The 16,515-nt window shown below is 45.8% G+C and overlaps 1 protein-coding gene across 1 annotated transcript in view; it reads right to left on the bottom strand.

The window, feature by feature from the left end:
- LOC137616464 (exportin-4-like) overlaps window positions 1–16,515 on the bottom strand; it is a 148,422-nt gene that overhangs the window by 77,681 nt on the left and 54,226 nt on the right. The window contains 3 exon segments of the mRNA XM_068346264.1: window positions 2,873–3,030; window positions 3,200–3,312; window positions 13,950–14,106. Coding sequence (XP_068202365.1) covers window positions 2,873–3,030; window positions 3,200–3,312; window positions 13,950–14,106 — 428 coding nt within the window.

The following is a 16,515-nucleotide window of genomic DNA, read 5'->3' as shown; positions in this document are numbered from 1 at the left end:
AGCTAAGTCTCTTTACCCTTACCCAGTGAAAAGCAGTCACCGAACAATTACAGTGCAGTAGGTAACCCCTTAAGTGACAAAAACTTTATCTATCTCAGTGTTGCCAGGTGTATGAGGAAAGAGAATATGTAAAGAGTAGAATAGCCCAGACTATTTGGTGTATGTGTAGGCAAGGGTACCATGAACCATAACCAGATTGGGATCCAAAGTAACACTATCTGGCCAGTCAAAACACCCAATAACTCTCTGACAATTGTATCTCAACAGGTGGCTGGAGCCTTGGCCAACCTACTATGACCCAATATTTTCAGGTGATGTTATTATTATAAGCTAAGCTATAACCCTAGTTGGAAAAGCAGGATGCTATAAGCCTCAGGTCTCCCATAAGGAAAAATAGTGCAGTGAGGAAAGGAAACAAGGAAATAAACTACAAGAGAAGTAATGAGCACTTCAAATCAAATATTTTAGGAACAGTAACATTAAAACAGATCTTTCATATATAAACCAAGGAAGAGAAAAAAAAATAGAACAATGTGCCCAAGTGTACCTTGGGCAAGAGAACTCTAACCTAAGATAGTGGAAGAACATGGTACACAGGCTATAACACTACCCAAGACTAGAGAACAATGGTTTGACTTTGGAGTGTCTTCCTTCTAAATCTAGAAGACCTGCTTACCATAGCTAGTCCTCTTCTACCCTTACCAAGAGGAAAGTGGCCACTGAACAATTTCAGTGCAGTAATTAACTCCTTGAGCAAAGATTTCTTTGGTAATCTCAAGTGTTGTCAAGTGTATGAGGACAGATGAGAATGTGGAAAGAATAGGCCAGACTATTCGGTGTATACAGTATGTAGGCAAAGAAAAAATGAGCCGTAACTAGAGAAGAATCCAATGTAGTACTATATAATGGAAGGTTTCTGACATTTTGATAGTCACAAATGAACCTATATCCATGACTTCCGAAGTTATGGTTTTTAAAACGGGGAAACACTTCATATTTACCTCAATCGAATAGATACTCAGTATTTAAAGGCTTAAAGGCCACTCATAAATGGCAGAGACAAGGGACAGTGACATTGTCCTATCGAGCAGGACAATGCCCTAGAGACTGACCATATATACATATGATCAGCACCCAAATCCCACTCCACCCAAGCTAGGACTAAGGAGGGCCAGGCAATGGCTGCTGATGACTCGGCAGATAGACCTATAGACTCCCCCAAACCCCCCATCCTTAGGTCACAAGAATGGTGAGATTGCAGTGACCAAAGGAACTAACGAGTTTGAGCGGCACTCGAACTCCAGTCTGGCGTTCACCACTCAAGGACGTTACCACTTCGGCCACCCCAACCATTGTAGCTTATCTAAATCAAAGCTTATTCCTGCAACAAAATGGTTCAACCATTTCACCCAAAAGGAAGGGGAAAGAGGTGGAAAAAAAAGGCTACATTTTTTTACTTTCATTCTGGACTAATGTTGCAACCGTATCTTAGATGAGAGGCTTCTTGTCTGTGATGGAGCTAGGTATGCTACATAACCTTTCGAAAGGTACCAAGGGTCTAGAGAAAATGTTTTGAACAATTGTGGGTTCATTCTCATAGATAGTGGGCTGTAAAGTTTCCTGGCATTTCCCTACTGCTGTCTTCAGGACTTGGCCCACTAATGGACCCTTCTGCTTCAGATACCATTGGGTCCACTGGTTAGCAAACTGGTTAGCTAAGAAAGTGACTGCCTTTGCCCCTGACAGAACCATTTCTGTAAATTTCTTATTGCTCTCAGGATTTGACAAATCCAGAAGAGGCAAAAATAGACAATATTCCTGACCAGTGGTTCAATCAGTTGGTCACCTGTAAGCTAGCAACCCACAGTAGCTTCCAAATTTCCAATTTCAGAGGTTGAAAAGATTGTCAACTAAGACGCCAGTCTCTCTATCAATGTCCCCAGTGTCAGCATCTATCGACAGAGGAGGAGAGGAATTTTCAGAAACGTAGAATTTTCTCTGCCTTGTGAGATATATTGCCAATATCTTGCTGGGACGTTTCCCACGTAGCGAATTCCTTCGGCCAGACACTTGGCCGTCTGCAGTGTCAATGTCTTCCCTGACCAGAAAAAAAAAGGCTACTCAGTGAGTGGTAGGGAGGCAGGGCACCCAGAAATACCAACCAGTAACTACCTACACCTCATTATAAATTCTAATAGACAAATTTTCAGGTTCACTAATATCATACTTCAAATAAATGACAAGGGTTTTGTTTTTGGATTGTAACAAATAAAAATTGGATAAAATTTCAATCACCTTTTTTAAAATGCCTTCAAGTTGGTTAAGCAACCACTACTGACACAATTCAAAACACTCAATGGTTATGGGAATAGCTACTCCACCTATAAATATGTTTATCTATTACACAGGAGATGGGAGAAGCAGTACTCAATATTAATCACAAAAAGAGATTAGGGAAAAAATGTCACTCAAAAATTAGTACATGGTGTGCAACTTTTAAAGAATTATCAAAAATTCAAAACCACAAGGCAAGCGAACAAACACTTATCAGAAAACTTATCCACTGAACTGATGACACCACTCGCACTATAATAACCCACGAAAAGAGGCACAAAACAAAAAGGCATTAGTAATTGGTGAAACTAAACTTGCCTGATATAGCACCCTCTGTAAGGAAAAAAATACCACTGGCTCATAAGTCCCTGAATACGATTATAACAACATATGCACCCTAATAAAAAAGGTTTAATAACCAACATGATACTCTAAAATGGCATACAAAACAAAAGAAAAGAACTGAACAATATGAGTATAGTTACAAAAATTACTACTACTGTATACATTATGTTACTGTACCTGAATCTGTTCTTACCTGGAAAGCAAAGAGAAGAGGCACTCAAGATATTGTGTGAGATATTTAATGCGAACTTCACGATTTATAAGCACTGCACCATTTAAGGAAGCCAACTGAACTAGACAATTCAGTGCATGGTGTCCAAGTTCCCAGTCCTCTCGCACACGCCAATATAACTGTAAGATAGATACAGATGAAACAACATATATGATCACAGTATAGATATGTTCTTATATAAGCTTATTCCTTTCAAATCTTGAGTTTCACTACATAATCAGGTTACATTTAAATTTTGAAAAGTGTAAATTGCAAATAATACAAGAAATTAAATCATGAATTTCTCACCTTAAAGAATAATTGTACAATAGTTGGATCAAGGAATGTTTCCCTCCACTGCTGTCCTGGTCTAAGAGACGGGTTCTGATCTTGTTCGAAGACACTCATTAAACGTTTAGGCAGTGTGTTAAAGTTAAGGAAAGAATAAAGGCATCAAGTTTTTTTTTTTAAATAAATAAATATAATTAATTTAGCTACCCAAGAAATACGTACCATATTTCCCGTGTCATAAGAAGCTACAAGTGGTAAGACGCACCCAAAGAAGTTTTTTGAAAAAAAGAAATTGAGGATTTTACAAACTATCCTAGCAGGAATTCCTAGTCTGTGATTTTTGTTAGGCACAGTACATTTTCATATTTTGGTTGTATTATGAAATGTTTAAGTTAATATTAATTAGTTACATGCTGGTTATCCCAATTTTATTACAGTCTCATGTTAGAAACATTTAAACCTGTCATAGTTGCCACCACAACTACACATTTAGTTTCGTCACAATGTTTCAAGTGTTGTTTACATGAACGCAGAGTTGCCAAATGTTCTTAATCAACTTTTGGTAAAGAAGTAAAATTCCAATATTATTTCCTAAACTCCTTATACAGTATAGCCTACACATTTCCACACAAATTAATTATTGATCAAAGAAGTCTCTAGAAATTCCTCTAGGTGGAATACTTTTGCTAATGTATGGGACTATACGTCTAGATATTTTTCTTCTAACTTGGTAACACTGCATTCAACTAACAGTGAGACGTTTTTATCAAGGTCGTATTCAACATCTCTCTGTTTGTACTATTTTGGAACTCAGGCAACAAAATTGTTATCAAAACATTTCTTTATCACAAAATATTAACAAAATATGAGAAAAAAGATGAATACAGCATAAACAACTAATATGGCACAGAATCGTCTGCTAGGAGACCACTCGTTGGCATGTTTGCTTTTAGAAAGGGGTTGGCGAGTCATCAACTGATCACCAAAATAAACAAATAACTTGCTTCAGTACTTCATTAAACAAATGGAAATTTAAAAATAAATTTATTTATTACTTATGAATGATATTATTGTACGTCTATATTTTATGTATGGTGAGTGCTTGTATGACATTAGTTGGGTGTTTGAGCGTTATCCAACTCCCCTAAACAACTTTTTCTTAGTGTCAAGGCACAGGGTGATTTTGGGGGCAAAATACGCAGACCTCATATTTCTAAAAAGCAAATTTGCTGTCGAGAATCACACCTAAAATTTTAAAAGTGTCATACAAATTTAAAGAAGCATTATCAATGCCGAGATCCGGGTGGTGAGGAGCCACTGTCCTTGACCTACTTACAATCATACTTTGAGTTTTGTTAGGATTCAACTTCATACCCAACAATTTGCACAATGCATCAATTTTTACTACATCTCTGTTGAGGGGGGGAGAATATCCCGTCTTCCAGCTGCCTCCAATCCAGTGGGAGTTGGCCGAGTAAGTAAGCTTACAGATCGGTAAACCAGGATAGCCAGTAAGCCCTAGAGGAAGATGTTATTACAGAGATTCTCCTTAGCGATCGCTGTCGGGCAAGAGACTAGTCGGTAATGACCGATCGCACACAGCTACAAGATTAGATTGATTCATCTTTTATCTATTGTTGGACAGATAATGTATGCATAAGTCTATCTACGAACCAGTAACACAGATCAGGGAGAAGGACGAACATACAGGGGTAGCCCGAATTATTAGTTGTGTCCAGAACTCCGTTGGAGAACATTGATCAAGGACCACCTCCTTCCTCAGAAAATGTTTGTATTTCTTCGTTTCTGATCAGCAAAACTGGCACAAGTTTCAAATGTTTCCTTTCCGAACAAAGATTCTCTATGTGAAGTTTAAGGTTGAATTATCTTTTAAAAACTAAGACCCCCAATCAAAAAGTTAGGAGGGAACTGCCAGGCACGCTACTTGCGGGTAGAACACTTATGTCTGGTTACGGGAGGGTAGTAATGCAAAACCTGATTTTCCATAAGATATATAGCTTTCAGCACTAATGATTTATTAAAACAGAGTTTTAATTGTAAGATGGTCTAAAGTCCTTGTCGGCAGAAAGACCGCTTACTCTCACGCACGTGTAGCCGTGCATATGCAACTTCTTTGCCTCCAGGTAAACGTTTGAAAACAAGTTTGAGCTCGGTTGCGAGAATAATATATATGCGACAAATCGCAACATCATTGCCAAAGGAATATGATCATCAACTAGCTGTAGCGGTTTTAAAATGTGAGGGCATGGGCCCACGAAAATAAAAAACACACACAACTAGGGTAGCGATCATACCTCCACTGGTTTTCCAGCCCACCCTTTGGGCGGGGCTTGCTAAAGTTCTTAAACGTAATGAGCAGCTGAAAACGTTTGTCTGTCTGCCTTGTAGGCGGAGCTTGTTAACTTGCGTAAACGTAATGAGAAGCTGACAATGTTAGTCTAGACACCTTGTGGGCGGGGCTTGCTATTGATAAAAAACGTAATGAGAAGCTGACATTTGTCTGGCCGAATTGTGGGTGGGGCTCACTATCATTAGTAAATATAAGCAGAAGCTAATAGAGTTTCCCTGGGACAAGAGGCTTGAGAAAATAACCTTGTAAGGCTATGTCTCACCATCTCATTGTGGGAGTGCTTCGAAGAGCTATCCATTCCGTTAGGAAACACAGCCAGAGAAAATAGCCTAGAAAGATTATGTTTTACGAAACTCAACGTTTTAACGAAAACATGTTGTGCCCCGGGGCACAATGAGCGCATGCAGTGGACTCAAACAATTAATAGTAAACCATATTTGTGGCAATGACCCTGATGTTTTGTCTTGGCGAGAGCACATGCACTACAGAAAAAGTTTGTTTAAGCTCATTATGGAGTTTTAACAAACTCCATTAGTTGTGTAAAACTTCTCAGGGATGAGTTTCTAATGAAGAAGCGGTCTGGCATGTAAGGGTTTGACTCAGAATGCAAAGAACACAAACTCTAGGCAGGTTCGTATAGGCTTGCCAGTAAACGCTTTTTCCCTGACAAGAATCAGAGACCTTCATCTGACACTGGCAAAACGCTGGCCAGCACTCACGAGGAGAGCATTGGATTTTAACTTTATGGCTAGAACCAGTAAGTGTGCGCTACTTGCTATTGAAGTAGAGCTACTTATGGAGACAGTGAGCTGACGCTGTGTGTGCTACTTGCTATTGAAGTAGAGCTACTTGTGGTAACAGTGAGCTGAAGCTGTGTGTGCTACTTTTGCTTAGACACCTGCAGGGGGTGACGCTGTTCCTTAGAATGACGGAATTCTGGTGAAAATTGACGATGGTCAAGGGCTGGTTTTCGTGGCCGCTGTGCTGTCGGAGAGTGCTCGCAATTAGTCACCTCTCGACGAGCTGCTGATGGGGACTGCCGTTTGCCTGCTGACTGTTTAGGGAATCGGTGCGATGGCAATGGGCGAGTAGCAAGGAGCTGGTGTCGTTTGTCTTCCGATCTCTTTGAAGAAAAGAGTAGCAGGTGAACGAAGAATAGAGGGTGACCACCAAGCAGTGTAAGGCTGCCGAGTGGCAAACCACTGGTGAACGGAGAGCTGTCGGCGAACTTCCAGTTGACAGAGAGCTGTCGGCGTGTCGATCGGCATATCAGCAGTTGGTGAGCGGAAGATGAGCAGCCAACCCTATGCGAGTGGCGAACGGCTAACCGTTGGTGAGCAGCGAATGGCTAACTGTTAGCAAGCAGTGAGTGGCTAACCATTGGTGAACGGCAAACGGAGGGTGACTTGACAAGCACTGCAAGGCTGGCGAACAACAAGATGGAGGTCACAGGAAAGGGCGATCAGTAAGATACCTATTGGAGATGGGTGATCGGCGATCAGCGAAAGGAAATGCAGGCAATCGGCGATCGGTGTGGTGATCAGCGGTCAGCGATCGGTAAGCTTGCGATCGGCGATCGTCGAGCTGATGAGGTAGGCTAACGATTGATGAGCTGGCAATCAGCGTGCAGACAATTGGAGAGCTACAAAATAGGTGAGCTCTGAGGAACAGCAGAATGGATCGACGATCGGCAAGTTGGCGATCGCAGACCAGCAGGCTGGGGATCTGAGATCGGCAGGTTGGCAAGCCGACGATCGGTGGTCTGAGATAACGATCAATCAATCGGATGAGCTGAGGAACAGCAGTATGGTTCGAAGATCGTAGAGTTGGCGTTCGGCGAGCTAGCTATCTGCATTCAGCGAGCTAACAATCAGCGATCGGTAGGTTGGAGAGCTGGCGTCAAACAAGCTCCCTATTGGTGGTAGGGGAGCTGGAGATCGGCGATCGGCGAACGATTGGAGAAAGCAAGCTTGCAATCGGAGATCGGCGAACTGGCGATCGGCAAGCTGACGACTGATAATCAATGATCAGCGATCGGCAAGCTGACAACTGATAATAATCGGTGATCAGCGATCGGCAAGCTGACGATTGATAATCGGTGATCAGCAAGTTGAAGATTGCCAATCAGAGAGCAGCAGTTCAATGGCCAGAGGTCGGAGAAAAGTGTTGGACAAGCGAACGCCGCAAGGCTGGCGAACGGCAAGTCCAAGGAGAGTCCGGTAAGATAGGCGAGAGTCGGTAACCAGCGGGAGAACAGGAAGACTGACAATATCACAAGGTCCTAGAACGATCCTTCTAAGGGGATCGTTTGGCAGAAGTTGAAGACAAGTAAGAAAGAAGACTCTTTGCCAAATGTCAAAGAGATGTCTGAGGCAACGAGGAGGACCACGAACTCAGCGAGCTCGCCAATGACGATGACGATCACCAGCAGGAAAATCTCTGGAAGGACTCTGAAGTGGTGTCTCTATGGACAGTCTCTCGCGAACAAGAGAAGTGAACATACGCAGGAGAGACAACAAAGATGATGAAGGAAAGTTCTCCCTCGGAAGGGAAAACAGCCCAACACCTGGGGAGGAAACTCTCCCTCGGAATGGAAAGCTGTCCAACACCTGGAGGCGGACCTCCGGGCAGCAGCCTTTGCTCCCCATCAACAAGCCTTGTACAAGTTAAAGGTCTGCATTGAGCACTACCTGAGAAAACATAGCCGGAGTTAGTTCCTTGAGGTTAGTATGTTGACCAGGAGCTGCCACAGCAGGCGCAGGAGAATTGGTAAGTGATGGCGCAGTGACAGCAGATTCCCCACAAAAGAAAAGGCACTGCTCTTCTACGTTAGCTATCATAGCCGAACAAGAAAAAACGGCATCGCTGAGGGAAAATAAAACAAATTATGTAACAAAAAACTCCCTTGGGAGGAGCACCTAGTCTGCGGACAGGGGGGCACGATTGTTCCAAGATCCTAATGAGCATCGAGATATGTCTGGAGGCACCCAGGTCGATGCCCTTTAGGAGGAAGACTTGACCCAGAGCAGCTCGGACTCCTTTTATGGCTGGGATGGACATGTTTACCTCGTCCCTGAGATGGACCAGGAAGTCCGCTATCTCTGGAATGGAGGCCCTTAATGGCTTGATGTTCCTCGAGACGCACCACTTAGTGAACGTGGCCCACTTTGCTTGGTATACTGCTGCTGATGAATGCCTCAGATACCCTGACATCCTTGTTGCCATTTTCGAAGAATATCCCTCCTTCTTCAGGAGACGCTCGATAACCTCCACGCGTGACGCCGGAGGGACCGAGGGTTTTCGTGGAACCTTTGAAAATGGGGCTGCCAGAGAAGGTCTGGCTTTTCCGGATGGGGCCAAGGTGGAAGGCGCGCCAGTTCCTTTAGATCCGCGAACCATTCTCTCTCCGGCCACCAGGGCGCTACCAAAGTCATCCACAGGTTGTCCGCTCGCCTCACCCTGTTGAGGACCTGTCTGAGCATCCCGAAGGGAGGGAAGGCGTAAACGTCGAGGTTGTCCCAAGAGTGCTGGAAGGCCTCCTCGAATGCCGCTTCCGGATCTGGCACAGGAGAACAAAACACGGGGAGCTGTGCGTTCAGTCTCGTTGCGAAGAGGTCCAACACTGGCGATCCCCATTTCTGAATGAGGGTTTTGGCCACTACCGGGTGCAAGGACCACTCTGATCCTACCACTTGACCCATTCTGCTGAGGCCGTCGGCCAGGACGTTTCTCTTCCCTGGAATGAACCTTGCTGAGATCTTGATCTGTTCCCCTTCGGCCCATTCCAGTAGCCCCATCGTGAGGACGCACAATTCTTTTGCTTATAGTCCTCCTTGTTTCATTATGTAGGCCACCACCGTGGCGTTGTCGCACATCAGTGCCACGGTGTTTCCCAGGAGCGGATGGACGAACTCTAGGCACGCTCTTCGCACTGCCAACATCTCTAGCACGTTTATGTGCTGGTTTTTCTCTTCGTCCGTCCAACTTCCTCTCGCTGTCCTGCTGAGGAGACGGCTACCCCACCCCTCCTTGGATGCGTCCGTGAACAGGAGCATCTCCGGAGGGTCGGCTGCAAAGGGCATTCCCTTGAGGGTGTTCGATCTGGCAATCCACCGCTCTAGGACTTCTTTAGTCTCCGGGAACACCGGGACCACCATGTGGGGGATGTCTCTCTGGTTCCAGATCTCCTTCAGATTCCATTGAACTCCCCTGAGTTTGAGTCTCCCCTGGGGGACTACCTTCTCTAATGACACGAGGTGGTCTATCAGTCTTTGCCAGTCCTTGGCTCTCCTGGGCTGGCCCGACAGGAAGGGCCGGAGGAAATGGTCTAAGTTGTCTAGTCTCTCCACGGAAGAGAAAGCTCTCGCCAACCGGGAGTCTAGGACCATTCCGAGATAGGTCATTCTGGTGGGGGGTATCAGCTGGGACTTCTCTAAGTAGATGATGATATCCAGGACGTTGCAGAATCGCAGGAGCTTCGCGCCTTGCTCCCTCAGTACTTCCCCTGAGGCTGAAAGCAACAACCAGTCATCCAGGTACCGAATCAGGCGGATGCCCTGTTGGTGTGCCCAGGCTGGGTTTTTAGGCCTTGAAGAAGCTTGGAGGAGCTCTGGGTCTTGAGGGCTTCTGCATGGTTGGCCACGTTCTTGTTCACGTGAGCCCTACCCAGCCTAACATCCCTGGCCAACGGAAGGGCTAGCGAAGGTCTCTGCTGTACAGGGGCATCCACCATCCTGCTGAGGCTCGAGAGCCAGACTTCGTCGGAGGAGGGCTCGGGTTCGTCCAGCCTGTGATGCCTCCTGATGAGTCCTATCACCCTCCTGTAGGCCGAAACCTCTGCTGCTGAACCTTCTGCATTGTCTTCCATTTCTTCCGTAGGACGCTCTACTGTCTGCGATGGAGGTCCTCCGATGGCGGGCGCCGTTCGGAGAAGAGGAAGCATCTTAGCTTGGTCTAACTTCGGCGGCTCAGGGCGTAGGACGGGCATCGCCGTCGGGACAGAGGCCTCCGTCCTGGGCTTATCTCTGCTTACGGAGGTCCAGGTATCTGCGGGATTGCCCGTCGAAGGGAGTTGCTTCTCTCGTTCTTGCAGACTCGACGTTGACTTGGTGGTCGGGACGCAGCTGCCAGACCGAAGGGGCGACTCTCCCCGCTGGGCGGATGGAGTCGGAACCTTCGCGGACTTACACCTGTCCGCTGGGACCTGAGGAGACGACTCCCTCTGTCGATCGCTGGATACGTACCTCTCTGGTGAGCGAGCTCTTGGACGCCAGCCCGAGGAGCTCGGAACTGCCGACAACTCATGCAGTTAGCTACGAGGGATGAAGACCCACTCTTCCCCTGGGGAGCCAGCTCTCCTAAACTTCCTCTTGGGGGATCTACATCGCCTACCCACGTGGCAGGATCTGGAGCGGGAACCAGAACAAGAGCGTCTCCTGCGGGACCTCTCGTGGTGTCTTCTATGGTCCCTCGGGGCTCCGTCTTCCGAGGAGCACGAGTAGGCCTCCACCGAGGAGCTCGAGGACTTGTATGATCTCACCGGCGGGCCCGACTCGTGCAGCGTCGTAGGTGGGTCCACGCGACGCTCGATAGGAGACGAGGGCTGTAGGAAGACGGCCGGAAACGTAGCTGAAGGCGCTGGGGGGGGAGCGTGGGAGTTCCTCGTTGGGGTACCAGGTTTCAAACCCCTCCTCCATCCTCAGCGGAGACCTAAAGGGCGTCTTCGGCGGCACCCACGCGAGGGAGTCCAACAGCGGCGAGTCTTCCTTCTCGGCGGCGCCCTCGGCTGCGGAAGTACCTGAAAAACACGCCCAAGAGGCGGGAGAAGAGGTAGGCACAGTTTTTCCCCACATAGGATCATCAGATAAGACGGGCCCTGCTTGCACCAGGGTTCTGTCCCCCGAACACACTCCCGTCCCTCCCTCAGGCCCCTCACTTTCCTGGAATGACGCCACAACAACACTATCCCGCAAATCAGACTCCTGGGGAAGGGCCACAGGCCTCTTCCCCGCAACTAACTTACCTCGTCCCCTACTCTGGGTAGGGGAAGGCGGCAGTGAGGCTCTGTCTGACGATACGCCCGGCGAAGCAAGAGGAGAAGAGACGCTCGGCTTCTAAGGCGATCTCTTAGATGCCTTCTTCTTTTTGGTGCCGTAACGCACCCACTGCACCTCGTTCCAGGACTCACACTCCGGACACATGGCTGTAGGGGAACACACACTGCCCCTACACGACGAACACAGGGAGTGGGGGTCAACTTCAGGTTTCGACAGGAAAGCACCACACGATTTACCGGCCACAGGCCCAGGACAACGTCGGAGATGCTCCATAACGCACTAGTAAAGCACCGCGAGACACAGGAACACAAAGGGAAAAGGATAAGGGAAAGCACAAGGTACCACGTGGGGACCGTGCGAGACACAAAGGGGTCGGGGACACAAAAGGTCGCACTGGGTGAAGAGAGCGTCGAGATGATATCGCGACGCGACCAGAAAACTTACTGGGGATCGAGACCTGAGCAAGCATGCTCTCTGACCCGGGTTTAGCCTCGGGGCGCGTATCACTCCGCCTGAGGTTACCCCTCATAGAAAACAGGAGTAGGGTAAACTACACACAACTCTGGACGATTGGGAGGAGATCCCAGATACTCCTAAGAAAGTAGTTCGAGGTAAGTACTCTGTGTTGGAACAAACATTAGTTAAAAAAGACTAAGATTAATGGCAGTCCGAAACAGGCGTGGAGGAAAAGCAGCAACAACCGCTCTCCCTCCGAGCCAAAAGTAAAGTGAAGCACAGTCACAGGTGCGTAATTGAGAGGGATTGCTAGCTATCCCCCCTAACCCCCACTAACTAGCGGGATGGATAGTTAATCCTCGGTAAATTATAATGGCTCGTCCTTTCGGCTTTACCGAAAGTAATACCCCTATAGGGCAACTTTGTATTCCAGTTACTGAACAACAGCATACTGAAGCTCTGTGAACTACTGGAGTAGAGCATGCTAGCTATAGCGGGTAGGGTCTCGCAAGCCCGCCATAGGTACTAAGGCGAGCAACACGCAGACCTTCGTCAGGCAGAAGAGCTCGCCCTCCCACCTTGCTAGAGTTCAGTGGATGGGTAGGCAACACTGCATGACTTCTCTGCAAAACTAAAGTCCTTGCTAAGTATTTCTGCTCATCCTAACCACCGAAAGGGGGTGGTGCAAAGCCGTATGTCATCCCCTCAGATGGGAACACAACAGCCGTTTCTCCCTCGTCAAAGGTTAAAATATGAGGCACAGATCCTGAAGGGCTTGGCCTTACATTGCTATGCCCAAAGGTACGATGTGGTAAGAACCCCGATGAGAGAGGAGGTGGCTAGCAGTCGTCCCAATCTGCAACTAAGATCCCAGAGGGAAGTTGCAACTAGACTCGTTTTGTACCCTGAAGGTACGGCGGCGATGAGTAGGAATTGTAAGCAATCACCTAACTCATTCGTCGACAAGCTCCAAAAAGCAAGGGCAGGGCATGGAGAAATCCAATTCCTGCCGTAGGAATCCCCAAAACCGAAAATCACACAGATGAAGGCAGTCTCTCCCGCTGACAAGAAGGGCGACCAACCTCTGTTGCCGTCGTCTGCTATTCTCCCCACAAGCGGGAGATTGTTGAACAGTGGTTGGTGGAGGTTAACCTCCGGGCCGTATTCTCTGCTTTCTGTCAACGAGCTACGCTCAAGTGTTGCCTGTGAAACGTAGCCGAAGCTCGTTTCTGGGTTTACCCCCGAAAGGGTTACCCGACAAGTTACTCCAAAGAGTTCTTGTCAGCAGCTGCTCCCGTCCACCCACGGAAGCAGAGCGAATGCCGGGGCAGGCAGAAGTAGAGGCCAAAGATCTCTTGGTACCTTGCCTGGTACGGGGAACCCATGAGCCCCAAAGAGGGCAGCTCTAAAAGAATAAAGCCACTTGCTTTTAATCGTGAAACCGATTAAAAGGTTTGGCGGAAGAGAAAAGACTACATCTTTACCAAACAGAATTAAAAAGTTACGGTTAGTTGCTAGTGGTGGCGTGAGTGGGTGGGCTAACCTGCCCTGCTAGCTAGCGGTGGGTCCTTACACCCTGACAAAAAAATTATCAGCTGGTTTCAGCTTCGCGGAAATAAATACTGTACTCCATAGTAAAGAGCTGAAGATATGTCTGTTGCACCAAAACAAAGTAACTTTATTAAGACATACAGACAGATAAACCAAACCAATAAGATGAACTTCCTTGACAGGAGTACAGTATTGTATTTCATTACAGGTAATTTACCAAATACTGTACTTTATATTGTATTAGCTACTATAAACAATTAAAAAAAACTTAGTTTTCATAAAAAAGGGTCCTTCCTTATTTGCTAAACATAAAATTGGTGCATAAAAAGGATATAGTGCAGTGATATAAACGACCAGGTAAGAGTAGTTTCGGCAATCAGCAGCAGCTTCATCAGCAACGCTGATAATTCTTCATTCAGCTTCCCTTCTACTTTCACTACTTCCCCCAATAGGTTGACCATAAAATGGAAAATACGACGCAGGTCTGTGCCCTGTTAAAAAATAAAGAAAGTTAATAAATAAATACAGATTGTATGTCAAATAAACCTATAATGGCCTTTAAAGCAATAAAAGAAAAGCCTCTTGAAGAATTAATTGTTTCATTATAATAATCTTCTGTATCAACACTCCATGAATAGAAAAATTTTCAGCCTGAAAGGATCAAACCTGACTATTTCCGCATTTCACTTTCATCTACTTCCTTTGTTCTAATTTTCTTAAATTTACTTTGTTCTTGTTCTACCTTATAGTGTAAACTTTTATACTTAAGCCAAAAAAAAACCCTAATAACCTAGAAATGGGACTAAGTGATCCTATTAAAAACCTTTTCATTTTTAAACTGAAAACAGGAAACCCTATCACCAATACCATTATCCAGTGTATTCTTACTTACAAAACTAAATTCAGTCTATTTTTTCCCACCCCATTATCAAAATAGCCAGGCCCTTTTAAATTCTTACCACATTAAAACTCATACATATGCACTGTGACCTTTAATCATTTGTTCAAAACTAACAGCAATGTCTTACTCAAGTAAAATTACTTCCACAAAATCTACAACAGTGCAATTTCTACATGACATTAGCTAAAATTAGAATTAACATGTTTCCCACATTCATTAAAAATTTATTAATGATAATTTGTATTTTTCCCCAAACTAATACAAACCTATAGTTATTTATGTGATATACTTTCAGCGTAGCTGGAAGGCAGCCATTAGATTTAAAACGTGAGATTGCGACCCTGCCTAACCACTTCAGTAGGTAGGCAAGGGGTGGCTTGAGGGTACCCAGCCGCCTATATATACTCTCACAGCTGTTAGCTACGCCACTTTTTGATTGCAGGCAGGACTTACTGAGGGTCAGGTGATGGCAGGCCAATTTATATAAATAACTACAGGTTTGTGTTAGTTAGGAAATAAAAATTATTTCTGAATTTGTCATTTGTTCCCACACTAACAAACCTTTAATTTATGTGGATGACTCACTCCTAGGTTCAACTAATGGCTTAGTCATTGACCCGGGTTTACCTAGTACAGTATTAGACTGTAATTGAGGGAAACCCTGCCACCTCGCTTATCAATACAAGTATGACAGTGGCCTAAGCAACCCAAGTAGCTGTAAGAGATATCATATGAACATCTATGTACGAATGTTCCTAAGTTAAATAGGAACCCTACTCAAACAGATGTTTCCCAAGGCCTACCTCGCAGGAGGCGTTGGGGCCGTGTACAGGTATATAACAATAAACTATGCATGGTTACACAAGGGAAGTGGTTATTATCCGCAGAGGTTGAAGCTAGCTTGCAAAGGGACCCATGGCGATGTTCCCAAAACGAGGGAAAGATGAAAGTAAAAGAGCCTGACATACTTTCATACATCCCAGCCTTACCCCATGTAACCAATGCCCTCAACCTTCTGCTACTTGTCCAACAAAGCCCTGAGGTGTTCTTAAACCACCTGTTGTGTCACCACCACAGGAGCAATAGAGAAACCGTATCGGGTCTTTTGTGGGTCACGTCTTGTAGGTAAGGTGAGGTAAAGATGAGACATGCTTTCACCCTACCAATAGCATGTTCTGTATCACAAAGGAGCTGCTTGTGTACATTATAGACGGATTCTGCCCTAAAACCTTATGAGCTTTGGGTCACCTCTATGAGGAGGAGAGGGATTCCGTTACTGGTATATAACCTGTGTCCCAGTCACGAACGAGATCCTTATAAGCCTTCTCTGACCTTCCTAAGGTTAGCGAAGCGTGCTGAACCTAAGGAGCGAACTCTTTTATTGTTTACCTGAGGTATGGCCTCAATATAATCACTGGTGTGAAAAAGAGGAATCCATGACGGGTATATAACCCAGTGGGTCCCTGTCAGGAATGGGAGTCTAATGAACTCCCTTGGCCGATCCAGGGTTGGCGAAATGTAATGTCCCCTTAGGGCTAGGTAATCCTCCTCCTCAAGGCATGACTTAAGTAATTACTAGTGTAAAAGCCAAGATTACAAAGCGGCAGGTTTCCAGTTGGAGGGCTTAACCTCAGAAGCTGTCCAGGACAAAATTGGATGTTACTTGGTTTCTGGTTTCTCGCCGTGGCAAGAGACATTGAGGGAGGCCCATTCAGTACATCTCTCTCTTGGTCAAGAGTCTCACTGGGAGAGACCTGTCTTCGAGATCAGGAGATGATCTGATTTTTTAGATGTATTAGGTCTTCGAGGGAGAAACCCAGGAACTGAAGGAAGCCAATCATCCCATAGAGGAGTGTATTAACCCCTTACTGGTAAATTGGTTCAAACTCTGTGGAAAGCAATGAATGGAGGAGATGCTCGATGGACGAGCAAAGGTTTAACGTTACCTAAACCTAAGAGCGTGATTTCCTTGGATGGCAATCTTGAGTGCATAACTGGA

Source organism: Palaemon carinicauda, chromosome 22, assembly GCF_036898095.1.
Source record: "Palaemon carinicauda isolate YSFRI2023 chromosome 22, ASM3689809v2, whole genome shotgun sequence".
Taxonomy (NCBI): domain Eukaryota; kingdom Metazoa; phylum Arthropoda; class Malacostraca; order Decapoda; family Palaemonidae; genus Palaemon; species Palaemon carinicauda.
This window is presented reverse-complemented; position numbering and strand designations above follow the sequence as displayed.